At 39.4% G+C, this 19,159-nt stretch overlaps 1 protein-coding gene across 1 annotated transcript in view; it reads right to left on the minus strand.

Annotated features, from left to right (window-relative positions):
- Positions 1–19,159, minus strand: part of LMBRD1 (LMBR1 domain containing 1) — a 63,935-nt gene that overhangs the window by 17,038 nt on the left and 27,738 nt on the right. Inside the window, exons 8-12 of the mRNA XM_034431976.3 lie at positions 10,227–10,352; positions 9,510–9,662; positions 6,582–6,646; positions 2,642–2,744; positions 1,592–1,696 (exon numbers count right to left, since the gene is read on the minus strand). Coding sequence (XP_034287867.1) covers positions 1,592–1,696; positions 2,642–2,744; positions 6,582–6,646; positions 9,510–9,662; positions 10,227–10,352 — 552 coding nt within the window. The remainder of the gene's footprint in view (positions 1–1,591; positions 1,697–2,641; positions 2,745–6,581; positions 6,647–9,509; positions 9,663–10,226; positions 10,353–19,159) is intronic.

The following is a 19,159-nucleotide window of genomic DNA, read 5'->3' on the forward strand; positions in this document are numbered from 1 at the left end:
ATTCTTTAAAGTTTAACAATTCATTCTTTATCTTAATATCTTTATATTTGTTTGGGGTTGGCTTTCTTCCCTTTCATCTTTTTTTATGGTACAGCAATCTTTCTCCTCAAACCTACCACCTCTCTCTTTTCTTTCCTTCTTACTTTCTCTTCCTCCCCCTCTTCTTCTCCTCCCTGCTTCCTCTTCCTTTCTCCTCCTCCTCCTCTCTTCCTCCCTCTCTTACCCTCACTCCTACTCTAATTTCCCTTCCCTTCCTGCATCCCTCTCTATTGCTGTATCCTTTTCTGCATATGGACTACTCAGAGGGCTGAAAAAGTTATTTCTGACTGGTCCTCGCACTTTTGACCAGTCTTCGAACTTACGACTGTCCTCACATTTTACGTTTTTGCCCTATCTTGTCACCATGGTGAAAAGAAGCAGTTGTGAAATGAGTGACACATTGTTAAGAATGCTACAATGGGCATAAATGATGATCAGTCATAAGTGCGAAGACCGGTCAAAAGTGCGAGGACCTGTCAGAAATCACTTTTTTCAGCCCTCTGGGTAGTCCTTTTGTGCACATGGACTACTCAGAGGGCCGAAAAAGTTATTTTTGACTGGTCCTCGCACTTTTGACCAGTCCTCGAACTTATGACTGTCCTCACATTTTACGTTTTTGCCCTATCTTGTCACCATGGTGAAGAGAAGCAGTTGTGAAATGAGTGACATGGTTGTTAAGAATGCTGCACGGGCATAAATGTGAGGATGGTCATAAGTGTGAGGACCAGTCAAAAGTGCGAGGACCTGTCAGAAATGACTTTTTTCAGCCCTCTGAGTAGTCCCTATACACATAGCCATGGCCACCCGGTCACATGACCAGCTAGCCACGCCCACCCAGTCACATGACCTCCAAGCCATGCCCACAAAATAAGCCACGCCCACAGAACCGGTAATAAAAAAAATTAAAACCCACCCCTGGTTGGGGGTCACCACAACATGAGGAACTGTATTAAAGGGTCGCGGCATTAGGAAGGTTGAGAACCACTGGCTTAGAGAGAGCTGTAAAGCATTATGAAGCAGTACATAAGTCTATGAAGCAGTTGTTTCTTTTAAAGAAAATCAGCATATAAACATTCAATTTCTAACAAGCGTCCATTTTCAAAGCAGCCCTGCTTAAGTAAAAACATATATTTAATAAAATTAAAAATGTTAAAAGTTAAAATACCCTGTATACGCTTTAAAACTGAATCCATACTAATTGCATATTATGAAATACAGTATGCTAAAATACTTTTAAAAATATTACTACTGCTAATACATGTTTTAAAATTAAGCATTTAAATATAACAAAATTGCCACCTAGTTATTGTGGACAAATTCCAAGGCATTAAATTTCAGAATGATTTCTGCATATGTTGACTGGATGTGAAGTGAAATGATTTATATGAGCTGATATAAAAGCTGATATAAAAGCTAAAATAGGTATTTATTTTAATATTATATGTAAACAAAGCTTTCCGCATATTTTCTAATATGTATTTGTGATGTTTTATTTATTTGTCTAGCATACTAAATTACTTGGAAAGTGAGTGAAAGATACAATAAAGGTTACCCTTATCCAGAAGAACCATATACCCATATTGCGAATTCCAGCCATTGAAGTAAATATGAAGTACATGATGATGGTGGTAATAAGAATATAATCTAAGGGAAACACCTAGAAGATAAATGCACTATATTTATACATCAGGAAAATTTCTCACTCTTCAGCTATAAAATTTTAAGGAAAACCCAAGCAATAAAATTACTTAATAATATATTAATAAATTAATATGTTAATAAAATGTTACTAAATCCAATATATTCAACAATAAGAAAATGACAGAAAGTAGTATTTTATCCAAATTTTGACAATATTAATATCAAAATAATTAATAGACTTAAATAGGTTATTAAACAGTCAGAGTTGAAGTGTCCTCCCAAAAACTCTTCTGCGCTCAATATTCAGTTTATCGAAAGATAGCATTAACAGCCCCCTTAGTGAATGCTATAGGATCAAGAGATTCCCTGCTCCAAAATATGGATAAATAGCAACCTAATTTCAGGTCACAAATAGATTGGAAGCTATTTGCATGATAAAAAAAACCCCATACTGGCAAGATACAATCCAGTTAGAACAATTTAGTTTATTATATTTAATTTGTGATATTCTCCACCAATAATAGTTTGAGTAGTTTTCAAAAGATAACTCTTATTTATTGGAATCAGAGTTTTCATTTTCTATCAATCATTGTCAAAAATGTACATACCCTGTTTTCCCCAAAATAAGACATCCCCTGATAATAAGCCCAATCGGGCTTTTAAGTGCCAGCAAGAAGGCCAAGGACTTATTTCAGGGTTCAAAAAAATATAAGACAGGGTCTTATTTTCGGGGAAACACGGTACTATTTCATGTATATTATTATTTATTTATTTTTATTGAAAAGTTTTAGAATATTTTTACAAGCAAATTTCCCCCCCCTTCCTCCCCCCCTTCCCTTCTCCCTCCCCCCGTATATTATTAATATACATTATTTAATATTTCATTTGGTTATTTTTAAAACTCTTTTATTTTATTAGCATTTAAGTCCTTAACGTTCAGTAGAAGTGAGGTTTTACTTACGGTCTGTAGAATAGGCAACAGCATATTCAAAGGGTTAGTCAAATTAGTTCCCAGGATTATAAATCCAGAATTTATACCAGTAGAATGAAGTGCTTTATCCAAACTGTAAGAATTTAAGGCATAAATTGTTATTGCATGATTTTTTAATTAAAAAATTTACACTTTCAGTACATTTTCTGTATAAAGTACTTAAAAATAAAGATACCCATTGACATCAACATTTTAGAAATTATCTTATAACATTTTATAGTGATAATGATTAGGAACATAGTATTTTCTATTTTAAATTGTGCACAGATCAGGATTGATACTTGTATGTATCTTCTAACCAACTTATATATTCAGAAAATGTACCATTTTATTATAGAAAATTCAGGAGACTCATGAAGTAGACATTAATCTGATAATTATCACTCATGTTTATATTACTATGAACTGTTGTATTGTTGAAGTTCTCCAGGCTTGATTTTGGAATTGTTAATAACATTTCATTACCCCACTAGGAAATATCATTGTACAGGAGTTGTGGAAAAGTGCTGATTCCCTGACAACCAAAACCCTCTCTCCAAAACTCCTGAATTGATGATGTTACTAAGTAGGATAATGAAACATCACCACTTACTACACATATCTGCTGTAATGGCAATAAAATGAATTCCCTGTGAGTGCAGAATTTTATGGAAACCTTTTGCAAAACCAGAAATATATCTGGGGTTTTATTTTTAAATTCTATGTGTTATATGCCTTTTTTAATAGCCTCTGTTCTACTCTCAAAATATTATGTATTACAATTCACACTCCTCCACTAACATCCTATATATTTTTGCACATTTTGTCGCAGAATCTGTTTTTTAAAATCCATATATTTTATAATATTAAAGGATGAATATAAGAGCCTTGAAAAGGAACTCCAGAAAGATCCACATAAGAAAGATGTAAAAATGAAAATGGACATGTTGAAACAAAATCCATGTATTTATGCATGTTCACAGTGCCAATAATTCAGGAATAATCCTCTAAAAACACTAGAGTCAGGAGAGACATAGACAGACTTTGTTTCTTCCTGTTTTAGGTTGCTCAAGTTTCATCTCATCCTTTCATATTAATATATATGAAATAGGGACGTACAAACTTGTTTGTAAGTATGTCTTCAAGTCAATGTCAACTCCTGACAACTAAATGGAGAAGTCCAGGCAGTTTTCCTGGCAAGATTATTTTGTCCTTGCCTTCTCCCTAAAGGGTAAGAGTGAGTGAGTGACCCCAAAGACACTCAGCTCGTTTTGTACCTAAATGGCTTTTGTGCAAAAGATACAGATTTGAAAATGGAATGTTCCACAGAATTTCAACCTCTCTCCAGTCAATTCATAATCTCTTTCAGGCTATAGCTGAGGGTTGTTCAGCTATATCCAGAATAAATTTTCTAGTAGTTTGAAATGTCTCTAAATGAAGCAGGGGATGGGTCAACCCAGAGTATTTCAAGCCATTTATGGTCTACAGCATTTAGTTTCAGAAATTGGCAAAACACCACCAAAACAGAATAGTCCAGAATGAGAATGTGTCATTCCCATGATTTAAATACCGTATTTTCCGGCGTATAAGTCGACTTTTTAACACATGAAAATCTTCTCAAAAGTCGGGGTCATCGTATACGCCGGGTGTCATTCTCCTGTAACCAGGCAGACCGGCCCGAAGGGCTCTGACGAGCCTTAAATGACTCTGGCGATCCAAGCCCTGACGATCTGCTAATCAGGCAACTCAGTTGGGATCACCAGAGCCATGGAGAAGGAAAAACTTTTCTCCTTTCACATGGCTCTGGCGATCCAAGCCCTGACGATCTGCTAATCAGGCAACTCAGCTGGGATCGCCAGAGCCATGGAGAAGGGAAAAACTTTTCTCCTTTCACATGGCTCTGACGATCCAAGCTCTGACGATCCGCTAATCAGGCAACTCAGTTGGGATCGCCAGAGCCATGGAGAAGGGAAAAAGTTTTCCCCCTCCAGCTTGCTTAGCTTAGCTGCTTGCCTTGCTTCGCTTGCCTGAATCCATTCCATCAGCAAGCAACTCCCTGCCTGCAATCAAGCAGGCAGGGAGTTGTGGACTTCAACTCCCAGAATTCCTCAGCCAGCAAAACAAAGCTGGCTGAGGAATTCTGGGAGTTGAAGTCTACAAGTCTTAAAGTTGCCAAGGTTGGAGACCCCTGTTCTATTGGGTAAGTTTTTTTCTCCTTTGGGATCTTTTAAAAAAATAGTTAATTGGGGTTTTTTTTAGTTGTTCTTTTTTAGACCTAGCCATTTAAAGTTTAGGAAGTTTTAAATTTAGCTTTAATATAAAAATAAAATAAAATAATATTTGTGCAGCTTTCTGAGATTTAGTACGCTTTTGTAGTGTTTCACTCTAACTACACAAACACACAAAATCTCACAAAGCTGTATGTGGAATTTTGTGTGTGTAAAGTGTGAAAGTTGTTTTTTTGGGCTTTTTGTGGCTGTGTGAGGTTCCTGCTTGTTGCAGGGGCCATTTTGGGTCTAGCACAGCTGCTTTTACATTGTGGGTGAGCCAGTTGTGTTGTGTTGTGTTGTGTGTGTTTAAAATGTGAAAGTTGTTTTTTTGGGCTTTTTGTGGCTGTGTGAGGTTCCTGCTTGTTGCAGGGGCCATTTTGGGTCTAGCACAGCTGCTTTTACATTGTGGGTGAGCCAGTTGTGTTGTGTTGTGTTGTGTGTAATGTGTGAAAGTTGTTTTTTGTGGCTTTTTGTGGCTGTGTGAGGTTCCTGCTTGTTGCAGGGGCCATTTTGGGTCCAGCACAGCTGCTTTTACATTGTGGGTGAGCCAGCTGTGTTGTGTTGTGTTGTGTTGTGTGTGTTTAAAATGTGAAAGTTGTTTTTTTGGGCTTTTTGTGGCTGTGTGAGGTTCCTGCTTGTTGCAGGGGCCATTTTGGGTCTAGCACAGCTGCTTTTACATTGTGGGTGAGCCAGTTGATGTTTTTTAATTTTTATTTGGTGTGCGTTGGAAGAGGGGTAGTCTTATACGGCGAGTATAGCCCAAACCCTATATTTTAACAAGAAAATTCGGGGGTCGTCTTATACGCCCAGTCGTCTTATACGCCAGAAAATACGGTAGGAGCTACAACAAATATTCAACAACAAATGAAGAAATAATGGTGATTATATTATCTCTATCAAGGCCTGTGTTTAAGCCATATAGTGTTTGTTGTAAAAGCAACAAAATAATTGTAAATATCAGTTCACAGAGCGATAAGGATATGGTTTCTAAATAGCTATTTGAATACTTTTCCATTATCTGTGAAAACTACTTCCCCAGCAGTTCATCAGAAAGCCATTAAAAAGAAACTAAGAAAGTCTCCATCATAATATATTGGGAGATAAATTGGTTCTAAATTGAAAATAGTTACTTGCTGAGATTTCTGTATCCCTATCCCTTTCATCTCATGAAATCTTGTTAAAGCAGTGTGAGAGAATCTTATCTGGAAGAAATACTTTCAATATTTCAAGAAGCTTGCACCAAGGTAGGACATTAAGTTTTTTCTTCATGTGTTTACTGGAATGTATAAAGTATTTGAGAGAATATTAAAATATGCTGAGCACACTGGTCAACCACTTTACTTTCTGCAATATTCAGATGCTCAGGCAGAAAGGTCTGAAGAACTGTTTGCTTAAATTTGAATAGTACAGCCTTGCAATCAATTCATCTTTTGCTATGCAAACAGATGATTTACATTCAAATAAACATCCAAAGGTATTTTCAGTCTTCTGTGCTAAACAAGAGAATGGTGGGTACATGGCCCATGTTCTGTTCAATTTCAAGCTCACAGGTTTCTGGTTAATACCTAATAAGGACATTCACATCACTTATTGGCCTAAGTCTGCCTGAATGATTTTCAGCAGATACATTTTAAAATGAAAAGCACATGTTATATACTTACTTCGACAGGAAGAGAGAAATAGTGAACAGCAGGGCCACAAGTATGAAAAATATTCCCCATACAACCTAAAACACAAGTAAGTTTGAAAAACAGTTTAGCAGTCAATAATACATAGTTTGTTCTGCTATTAGTTAATGAGATAAATATGAGAAATTTGTTAGCGGGACATTTTCCCTCATAATTAAAAATGCAGCATCTACAGTATTTCCAAAGCCTCTGCTAATAACAGCAGAAGCTACTCTGAATTCTGCAACACATATTTGCCCATGGAAAACAGAACAAGAAAACTAGAAACATTACCTTTATAGAGTTTCAAGACCACAGTTGGAAATCAAGTTGCATAAGTTAACCTGAATTCCTCAATTCATTTTCCGAAAAAGAATTTTGTCCAAATATAGGTCAAATTAATTTGTACAGCTCATTATTTAGGGAAAGATCTGCTCAAATGAGAATGTATGTTTAAATCAGGGCTGTCAAACTTGATTTCATTGAGGGATGCATCAGGGTTGTTGTTGACCTTGGGGGGCCAGGGTGCGTATGACCAGTTTGACGTCACTTGTGTTGGGGGTGCCTGTGGTGGCCTGAGCACTCTGCCAGCGAAAACTGGCTCACGAGCTCCATTTTTGCTGGCAGAGACACCACGGGCTAGTCCATTGTGATTGTTGGACAGTCCCATGAGCCAGATCTAAGCACCCCGTGGGCTGGATCTGGCCCCCAGGCCTTGAGTTTGACACCCCTGGTTTAACTCTTTATAAAAAGTGGAGAAAACAACTAAAGCACATATTTATGTATATTTATTGATTACTCTAGCATGTGTAAACCATCTAGTCCATAAAGTCTTAGACAACAGATAAAGCACATAAATGCATGTTCATATGCGGTGCCATTTCCACAAGTGAGAAAAAATATTTTAGACATAATTGCTGCCTAGAGAACTGAGTTCATTTTTTTAGAAAAGAAATTCTTCTTTAAATAATTAAAGCAGTAAGATCAGAACTCAGAGCAAGGCTGGAATCTTAATGTGTCTGTACATGCTGCAAGAGAGAATTATATACATTTAAATAATTTGGAATAATGTATTATTCTGTAATATGATCCTACTTGAGTTTTAGAATTTTTTATTTAAAAGTAGACTCAATTTTATGATTCTCATTGTTCACAACAATATAAAGCCTATTTAAATACTGTACTTTGTTTACATTAAACCTGTTGGAGCTGTAAGATTGCCGCTAGTTAGCTATTAGTACATCATTACACCGTTATTTACAAATACTTGATTGAGTGCTAAACAAGTTTCCAAGTTTTGGAAAGACGTACATTTGATCTACATATTGTGAAGTAATCTTTATAAGCTACATATAACTTTCATTACAAAGAAATCATATCTTTATATCTTATACTACAAAGAAATTATTTTTATGACAAGATAAGACTTTTATGGTGGAAATTTAGTCCCAATATGAGAGTGAACTTTGCTATCTAACATGCCTATTACGAAGTAATGGTGTATTTTCAGCATCATTTGGATGCAATTCTTTTTATGGAAATGTAAAATCCCCAGTGCTTTAGCTTTTTGTTTCTACATTCTGTTGGTATCTTTTCTTTTTCCACATTCATACCCTGATGGTTTTCTAACACTAAATTGAATTTGTTGGTTATTTGTTCATCCTGCAAATCTGTTCACACATTTCTCCTCTTGTCTACCCGTTTTACATTGATCCATTATTTGTCCAATTGTAATAGTAACTTAAACCATAAATCTCTCTCCAATTTCAAAGTTAGTCTGTGCGCTCGCTAAATAGAATGTGACCCTATGGCACTACACAACAGAATGTGACCCTATGAGACTCTACTCCCAGCATATTTAATGGGAGCCATAGTTCCAAGTAAATCAACAAACAACAGAAGAATCAAACTGATGCGCGCTCTCATTTAAGACACTGTATTATAATTATCCCATTCTCCATATCTCGATTATAGCTACAGTTCTGAACCATGATATATTTTAAAAATTACACATGGAAATATAGCAAAAAGTTATCTATATATATTGTATATGTACTGATTTAGCCAGCTCAAAAGAATTCCTCCACACAATATGCTTTTTTGCATGACTTTTTTCATTATAAAATACTACAATTATTGAACATCCTAATTTAGCTTATAGTAATTCACCAAACTTCATTCTATTTCCTTATATTTAAAAAAGTGAATATTTTACAAAAATGAGGAGTTGGGTGTTGTTGGTTTTTTTTTTTTTTTGTAATTTTGCAAATTTGACAGTTGCCTAAATTTGAATTAGCAGATGCTATCTCTAGATCTGTCTTCTAAAGAATTATATCAGGGCTATGCAAAACATTTCAATGAATGGATTTGCATGAAGCAACAAGGCTCCCTTCTTGCTTCTAAGCAGCAATTCAGAGTGAGGCAAAGCATTCCAGCCCAGCTTTCTCACAGATGCCCAGCCAGCATCCAATGTCTTTTGCAATTGTTTATGTAAACATTTATGTTTTACAGAACAGTCAGTATTCACATTTATGAAATACGGTAGCTGGGATTAAACCTAAGGGGCTGAACTCCCCAGCAGGATTTTCAAACCATTATTACATTCTTCCATTTATTTTTACACTCAGTTTTCTTTCAAAACATTTTGTTGATTCATTTTAGTAGAAAAATATATTGCTTGCTGACACATCACACTCAAAGTATGTTTGGGCATGAGGTCTAAGCAATAGTTTAAAAAACAAAAAAAACCTTAAAAACAATGGTTCTGCTTTCTCTCAGGTTGTGGAACCAGTAAAACCATTCTGATCTTCTGACTCGAGTCTGTCTAAAATAACATGAACATTTTATGAGATATTGGTAGGACAGCAATATCTTTTGGTACAAACAGAAAGTTTTCTTATAATACAAAATGAGGGTCTTTACTTTTAGGGGTCTCATGGCACCACAGAATTTTGTCCAGCAGCTTTTCTCAACATATTCCAGACGCCGTCCTCTTTTGCGAAGGCTTCTTAGTTTGTCTTCAAGTTGTTGCAGCATTTGTCTGTCTCGAATTGGTAAAGGCCGACCATCTCTGCACTAGTAAGGAGAATCGTAAGAAAAGTGCACATTTGTATATTAGTATTACAATCTTTTTGTTTAATTCCAATCATTACTTGTGAAAAATTAGTTCTAATTTCATTTCATTTCAGTTATTTTTTAAAAATCTTTTAAAAAACTAAGAACTCGTTTCTAAAGGGATGGGCTTTCCAATTTAAAAGTATTGTAAATAAATATGCCAAAATCTGAGAGTTTTATCTCTTTTAATACAAACTTCATTTAAACAAACAAAAACTTGTGGAATAAGCAGAATACAAATTAGTAATACAAAGAACCATATATACTAGAGTAGTAAATTTTAATAGTTATTGAAGTTATCAGCAAATTAGATACTTTATTGAGCTACTAAAAATGTGAATGAATGCAAATGAAATGAATGAATACATATTGTATTTTGAAATAATGAAATAAAATTCTACTTTAACATACATTGCATTTTTTAGGTGTCCAAAGTCCAAACTAATAATGAGTGAAAGTTAAATGATCTTAGAAAAAGCATGGAACTAAAGTCCTAAAAGTTAATGTTTCAAAGTAGCAGCAAACCTTTGTTTTAATTCTTTGAATATTTTGCTCAACATCTTCTATATCTTCAGTGTTTTCCAAGCGTTCGTAACTGGCATTTCTTGTGCCTTTTATAAGGTTTAGAGGCAAAGCAGACATACCATAAGCCTGGAAAAAAATGAAACAGAGCATTAACTGAACCAACATTTCTAAACGATCATCATAATTAGATCAAAATCAATATTTTAATTCTACTATCAAAATGTTCAGTCATATTCTTTTATGATCATTTTGTACCAAATACTCACAAAGCATAAAGACAGTTTCTGAACTCATCTCTCTTTACCAGGAAGAAGAGTAAAGTATAGGATACAGAATTCACCCAAAATACTGGTAAAAACATGGTTATGTAAAAAAATAAATAAACCTAACAAGAAAAGAGAAAATTAAATGGTCTACAATAATACAGTTATTTCGAATTTCTGTGCACTAATTACGATTGCATGCTTGTTTCTTTAAAGACCAATGAAAGAGGGAATATAGCAACCAAGTTCCTATAAACACAGGTGAACCCAACTGTAACTAATCTATACCTAAGATTCAAGGAAACAAAGTAAAAAAATATAATACCAGGTTCTTATTGCACACGTTACCAAATCTGAAAAGAAATAATAAAGTTTGAAAATAATCCTCGGACCTTCATCTTTATTGATTATGTGTCATCAAGTCATCTTCAACTCCTAACAATCACATGTACAGATTTTCTCCAAGATGAACTATCTCTAACCTCTTTTTTCAGGTCTCCCAAAGGTGCACTCATCATCACTGTAATTGAGTCCATTCATTTTGCTGCTGGTTGTCTTTTTTTCCCTCTTTCCTTCCATCTTCTACAAAATTAGAGATTTTTCCAGAGAGCTGAGTCTTCACATAATGTGCCAGATTATTTGAGCCTAGTCATGTATGCCTTGAATAAGAATTCTGGGTTGATTTATTTAGTGATCCATTGCTCTGTTTTCTTGACTGTCCATGGTATTCTCAGAAGTCTTCTCTAACACCAAAGTTCGAAAGCATCAATACACTTCCTATCTTGCTTCTTTAAAATCCAACTTTTGCTTAGATAGAGTGTCACAGGAAATATCATGGCTTGCACATTTTTCATCTTTGTAGGTACAGATAGAGCAGGGCTGAATATCTTTTCCAAGGTCTTCACGCATGCTCTACTGAGTGCTAGTCTATCCTTCACGTTTTCACTATCCAAGGAAGGTCATCAGCCCATCAAAAGGAAAAATAGTTCAACCTATCAAAAGCAGTACTGTGAGAGACAGAACAGGAACGCAGACCAAAAATAGACAAGGAATTGGTAACAGAACTCCGATCAACTTTGGGTGAGTTCAAATCTCTGGGACTGGATGATTTACATCCCAGGGTAGTGAAGGAGCTGGCAGATGTGCTCTCAGAACCACTGAATGAAATCTTTCAGAGCTCCTGGAGCACAGAGAAACTGCCAGGGAACTGGAAAAGAGCTGATGTGGTTCCAATCTTCAAAAAAGGGGGAAAGTGGATTGTGGAAACTACAGACAAATCATCTTGACATCAATACCTGGGAATATGCTGGAAAAGATAATCAAGCAGTGGATTTGTGAGCACTTAGAAATGAACAAGGTGGTAACTAGAAACATTCATGGGTTTGTTAGAAGTAAGTCATGCCAAATAAATCTTACTGCCTTCTTTGAGAATGTGACTAAATCAGTGGATCAAGCAAGTGCTATGGACATAGTATACTTCAATAAGGCATTTGATAAAGTAGACCACAGCCTACTTCTTGGTAAGATAGAACAGTGTGGGATAGACGGTACCACCACCAGATGGATTTGCAGTTGGCTGACCAACCATACTCAGAGTGTAGTGCTCAAGGTACTGCATTGAGCCTAGTGCTCTTCAACATCTTCATAAATGACCCAGACAAGGGGATTGAAGGGGCACTCATCAAATTTGTAAATTTGACACCAAGCTGGGGAGAATTGTTCACACTTTGGAAGATACACTCAAGATTCAGAATGATCTTGACAACTTGGAGTATTGGTTGCCATGCAGTTCAGCAGTGAGATAAGATCTCGCATTTAGGGAAGAAAAAAACCAAATCCACAGGTACAGAATAGGCAGTACTTGGCTCAATAGAAGTGCCTGTCAGAGGGACTTAGGTGTCCTAATGGATCATGACTTAGGTATGAGTCAGCAGTGTGCTGCAGCTATCAAAAAGGCTAATGCAGTCCTAGGTTGCATCAACAGAGGGACAGCATCAAGATCACAGGAAGTGATAGTACCATTCTATTCTGCAGTTCTGGTCACAATACAAAAAAGATGCTGAGGCTCTAGAAAAAATGCAGAGAAGAGTAACAAAGATGATAAGGGTTGGAGGCTAAATCGCATGATGAACTGCTAAGGAAACTATGTATATTTAATCTAACAAAGAAAAGGCTCAGGGTGACATGATAGCCATCTTCCAATACATGAAGGGTTGTCACAGGAAAGAAGGGCTTGATTTATTCTCCATTGCCCATGAGAGCATGACAAGAAGCAATGGGTAGAAACTCCAACCTGGAACTAAAGAGGAATTGCTGACAATGAGAACATTTAATCAATGGCTCCACTCGTTCTCCAGGTTGCGCAGACCCTCAGGGCCCGGGCCTTCGGCCTTCAGCTGATGTTGTGCAATGCCAGGTCCATAGTAAATAAAGCCCCCCTCATTTGTGATCTTGTTCAGGAGGGGGGAGCGGACCTGGCAGGTATTACGGAGACCTGGTTGGGCCTGGAGGGAGGGGTCCCTCTGGTAGAAATGTGCCCACCAGGCTTCCACGCATTCCATCAACCGAGGTCTCAGGGGAGGGGCGGGGGAGTAGCGGTTATTATTAGAGAAGATTTTAGGCCGAGGGAGGCCACTGTTCCTCAGACGGCCGGTTGTGAGACCCTCCTTGTGAAGTGGAGTCATGGGGTTCAGATGGGTTTGCTGATCACGTACCTGGCTCCCTGCCACGTGGCAGCAGCCCTGCCCGAGCTACTCAATGTTATCGCCGCGGTGGCGGTTGACACCCCCCCGACTTATGGTCATGGGGGATTTCAACCTGCCGTCCGTAGGTGAGACGTCTGAGGTGGCTCGGGAATTCATGGCTTCCATTACGGCTATGGATCTGACCCAGCTAATTCATGGCCCTACGCACATGGGGGGAAACACACTGGACTTGATTTTTGTCTCTGGACAGTGGCTGAGTGATCTCGAGATAGGGGACATAGTCATCGAGCCCTTGTCATGGTCGGATTACTCTCTCCTTCACCTTGACCTTCGAACCGCTGCACCCCGCCGCAGGGAGGCGGAACCGATAAGATGGTACCGCCCCAGGTGCCTGATGGAACCTGATAGGTTCCAGACGGAGCTTGGGCCAATGCCTGAGGTCCTGGCTCACGCCTCGACTGGAGACTTAGTGGCCGCCTGGGATAGGGCGGCCGCTGGAGCTCTGGATCGAGTCGTGCCTTTGCGGCCTCTGACCCGGCGCCAATCTCAACTGGCTCCTTGGTTTACTGAGGAGCTGAGGGAAATGAAGCGCCGGAAAAGACGCCTAGAGAGTAGTTGGAGGGCCAGTCGCACTGAATCTGACCGGACACTGGTGAGATCTCATATTAAGAATTACCTAGTGGCGATAAAAGCAGCGAAATGCACTCATCTTGCTGCTCTTATTGCGTCATCAGATAACCGCCCGGCCGCCCTTAGGGTGACCCGCTCCCTGCTCCACCAGGAAGCGAGGGAGGACCCCTTGGAGGGAAGAGCCAAGGATTTTGTTCAGTATCTGTATGACAAAATCACTCAGATTCGGGAAGATCTGGACTCCGACTGGGTAGATCCAGCGGGGATGAAGGAGGCAGGTCCTGAGAATGTTATCTGGGATGAGTATGATTCTGTGACCCCTGAGGACGTGGACAGGATTCTGGGTAGACTGAATGCGACCACATGTTTGTTGGACCCGTGTCCCTCCTGGTTAGTGCTGGCTTCCCGGGAGGTGACGCGAGGCTGGCTCCAGGAGATTATAAATGCTTCATTGAGTGAGGGTGTCTTTCCCACCGCCTTGAAAGAGGCGGTGGTGAGACCTCTCCTCAAGAAGCCTTCCCTGGACCCGGCAACATTGGCTAATTATCGTCCAGTCTCCAACCTTCGCTTTGTGGCGAAGGTTGTTGAGAGTGTGGTGGCACGACAGTTTCCCCGGTACCTGGATGAAACGACGTATCTAGATCCGTTCCAGTCGGGTTTCAGGCCTGGGTACAGCACGGAAACGGCATTGGTCGCGTTGGTGGATGATCTCTGGAGGGCTCGGGACAGAGGTTGTCCCTCTGTCCTGGTCCTATTAGATCTCTCAGCGGCTTTTGATACCATCGACCATGGTATCATGCTGCACCGGTTGGAAGGGTTGGGGGTGGGAGGCACCGTATTACGGTGGTTCTCCTCCTTTCTCTCCGACCGGTCGCAGTCTGTGTTGACAGGGGGGCAGAGGTCGACCCTGAGGCCCCTTATATGTGGGGTGCCACAAGGATCGGTCCTCTCGCCCCTTTTGTTCAACATTTATGTGAAGCCGTTGGGCGAGATCATCCGTGGTCTCGGGGTGGAGTACCATCAGTACGCTGATGACACCCAGCTGTACATCTCCACCCCAGACCACCCCAACGATGCCCTTGAAGTAATGTCCCGGTGCCTGGAGGCCGTACGGATCTGGATGGGGAGAAACAGGCTCAGACTCAACCCATCCAAGACCGAGTGGCTGTGGTTTCCGACGTCCCGATATAGTCAGCTGGTGCCATCGCTGACTATTGGGGGCGAAGCATTGGCCCCCACGGAAAGGGCTCGCAACTTGGGCATCCTCCTGGATTCACGGCTGTCTTTAGAAGAGCAGTTGACGGCCGTGACCGGGAGGATTTTTCATCAGGTTCGCCTGATCCGCCAGTTGCGTCCCTTTCTGGATCGGGACTCGTTACGCACGGTCACTCATGCCCTCGTCACCTCCCGTCTGGACTATTGTAACGCTCTCTACATGGGGCTCCCCTTGAGGAGCACTCGGAGGCTCCAACTGGCGCAGAGTGCGGCCGCACGGGTGGTGATGGGAGCGACGTGGCGCTCCCATGTAACGCCTCTCCTGCGCGAGCTGCACTGGCTCCCGGTGGTCTTCCGAGTGCGCTTCAAGGTTTTGGTTATCACCTTCAGAGCGCTCCATGGCTTAGGACCTGGTTACTTACGGGACCGCCTGCTACCACCAATAGCCTCCCACCGACCAGTACGCTCCCATAGAGAGGGGCTCCTCCGGGTGCCGTCGGCCAAACAGTGTCGACTGGCGGCCCCCAGGGGGAGAGCCTTCTCTGTGGGGGCACCTACTATCTGGAACGAGCTCCCCCCCGAGATACGGAGGATTCCGGATCTGCGTACCTTCCGTCGCACGCTTAAGGCGTCCCTATTCCAGCAAGCCGGCCTGACCTAAACTTTTCCCTCTTTTAAATGGGAATTTTAAATTTGGTTTTAAATTATTGGGGTTTTAAAATGGTTCAGCCAAATTTATTTAATTTGTTTTATCTCTATTTTAAATTTTGTATTTCTATGTTTTATTTTATGGCTGTTCACCGCCCTGAGTCCTTCGGGAGTAGGGCGGTATACAAATCTAATAAAATGACAAAATAAAATGACAAATGACAAAATGGATCAGCTTGTTTCCCAGAATTGTGGGTATTCCATCACTGGAGGTTTTCAAGAAAAGATTAGGCAATCATTTGTCTAGAATGGTATAAGGTTTCCTGCTTTGAGCAGGGGTTTAACCAGAAGACCTATAAGGCCCTTTCCAGCTCTATGATTCCATGACACAATCCATGAAGCATATATTGACTGCTTTTTGGTATTCTTTGACTTTTCAATTATCCAGCATGCATTGGGAATAATGTCTCATGTTCCTTAGCCTTTTTTAAACACAGCTTGAGCACCTGACATCCATTTTCCATATAGGGCTCTAAACTGTGCTGGATAATCCTAAAGATAATTTTGCTAGCGTGTGAAATTAAGGATACTGTACAATGGTTGGCACACTTTATTACATCTCCTTTGATACTGGTCTGTAGATTGACTTATTCCAATTGGTTGGCTACTATGTCATTCTTCAGACAGATTTGCTGGCATAGTTTAGTTAGAACCTTGACTGATTCTTCTTCTGTTGCTTGTCATATTTCAATGGGTATTCCATCAGTTCCTATAGTCTTCAACTTAGTAATAACTGGAGTGCTGATCTAACTTCATCTTCTAGTACTAATGATTCTTGTAAGTAAAGAATACCTTCTAAGGTATCTTAGATCTCCCTCCCTCTCTCCCTCTCTCTCTCCCACACAAACACTTATTATTGAAAGTATCTCTTGTAGTACAAAAATATTGCCCCTCAAAATAAAAAGAGAAGATTAAAAACAGCAATCACAGCACACAACAGCAATATTCACAAAAAGCCTCAGAAAATAATGTAATTTTGATTTGGCAGTTAAGCTCAGTAATCAGAGTGTCAGGCAATCCTCTTTAGAGAGTTTGTTCCACAGCCAAAGCACTATCACACAGAAGATGCAATATCATATTAACACAATGAAAGCTTTTGGAGGCAAAAGTACCAAGAGACGATAACCCTTTAATGAAATTAACAAACATTGAAGAAAGAGAACTATCAGCAATTCTGCAAAACCAGTCGGTGCATCAATAAAATATAATAAAAATAGACATGAGATGAGGTAACATTTCTAAAATAAAAACACAGGAAGTGATTATTTAGAGATAAAGATAGAAACTGCAGAAGTGACTGGGATTAAGTGACAAATGAAAGTTGTTCATGCCCAGAAAGCCTAATAATTAAATGATAAGAAAACACCAGAAACAAAGAAGAAAGGATATCTAAAACACCACCTTAGTGAAAAACAGAACTGGGGAAGGGAAGCCTGCAGCAGTTACTAAAAAAACCTAAACCTAGAACAAATAAACAAACGTTGAACGTATATTAACAGAAAAAACCCTTAAAATAAGCACAATCCAATTTATAAATATTTTGGAATACACAATACTATAACTAGTGGTTCTCAATCTGTGGGTCTGCAGACCTGTGGGGGCCCACGATGTTATCACAGGTAGTCTGTGAAGGCTTGAATAAATATTATGATTTAAATCTGAAGTCTTGGGAGTCCTTGGCCATAATCCATGGCCACAAAACGTGTTTAAAGGGTGTCCGTGAAGAGCCACTAGTGTAACTATTTACTCAATGCTTTGCAGAAACTTTCGATTTATTTGAAATAAGAATGAGGTCATTTAAAAGCATCTCTGGAATACACAGTTAGCATGTTTCCTTAGAAGATATTCTATTCCCACCATACTATTTTCTGGACCCCAGCTCAGAGTCCATTTCTATAGCCCAGTGTCATGGCCCCATTGGATCCTGGTTTGGAAGAGGAGGAATAGGAACCGGGACCGTCTGATGAAGATAGCACATATCCCTTGGAATGTTTAGAGAGGTCAGGAACTGAGGATGATGCTGTCCCGAGACCCTTGTGGGAGGTGGTTGACCAGACAGATATGCGGGAAGATCAGCTGCAGATAGGCAGTGGTACTGAAAGCAGCAGATCCCCTCTGATGAAGAGCAGCTATCTCCACCACTCAATCTAAGGGCACAGAGTAGAGTGGAGGCAAACTCAAAGGAGGTCTGAAAAGCTGCTCAGGAGAAGGTGACCCTGCACTTCTTCACGAGGAACACCTAGCGTGGACTGACTTAAGCAGAAGCTGGGGGAGATTGTCTTTGTTTATTGTTTGCTTTGGTATACACTCCCCTGGCTTTGGAAAAAACTCAGCCTTGACTCTTGTTCTGCCTATGCCTTGCCTTTTGTAGGTACAAATAACACGACTAAAAAGGACTCCTAAGAGACAACACCATACTTTAAATAAGCTTGCTACCTAGAAATGTCCACTAGTGGGTAATAAATGGAATAGATACAGCTTTGTGAATAGCACTTATATACCGTTCTATGGTTCTTTACAGCCCTCTCTAAGCAGTTTAGAGAGTCAGCATATTGCCCCCAACAATCTGGGTCCTCATTTTACAGACCTCGGAAGGATGAAAGGCTGAGTCAACCTTGAACCTTGAACTCCTGGAGTGAGTTAGCCTGCAGTACTGCGTTCTAACCACTGCGCCACCACGGCTCTTCATAAAATAAAACTCAAGTTACATTTAATTTGGAGATTTTTTTGTCAGAATTAATTTGTCAGTTTTTTGTAAATGCACTGACAGGTTTTACTCAAAGTTACAAATCTCAAATATTTTTAGTACTTAATAGAAAGAGGATTAAGCTTTTAAATGGATAAACAATTATATTATCAGTAAAGATAACCCATAAAACTAAAATCTTAGTAATTTTCAAGTCCTGAAACAGAATGATAGCAACATTCATGAAGAATAATGGGAAAAATTATTAAATAATGTGTAAACTGCCCAAAGTTGCTGGGAGTTGGGCATTGTATAAATAATAACAACAATAAGGCTTTGTTTCTACTGTATTCAGTATTATAGCCCATTAGACTTTAGAATCTATGAAAATCACCCTTTCCAATGGGAAATGAAAGTTTGAATTAGACAATCTTATGGAATACTCCTGCAGATGCAATTAGCTCTCACTTTATTTGGGAAAGCCCTCAAACTATTAAATTTTGGAGGCTTTTGGGCACAGAGTGATTACAAGCATCTCTCTTTTTTGCTTTTCTTATATGATCATTCTTATTCTACAAATAGTCCTTGATTTATGACCACAACTGAGCCAGGAATTTTGGACGCAAGTTGCAGTTGTTAAGCAGATCGCTCTGTGACCAGACTCAATTTTACAATCTTTTTTTCTGATGTTATAAAGTAAATCAGATGCTCAATAAGCAAATCCAG

This window comes from Pantherophis guttatus, chromosome 1, assembly GCF_059756535.1.
Source record: "Pantherophis guttatus breed Tessera chromosome 1, ASM5975653v1, whole genome shotgun sequence".
Classification (NCBI taxonomy): Eukaryota; Metazoa; Chordata; class Lepidosauria; order Squamata; family Colubridae; genus Pantherophis; species Pantherophis guttatus.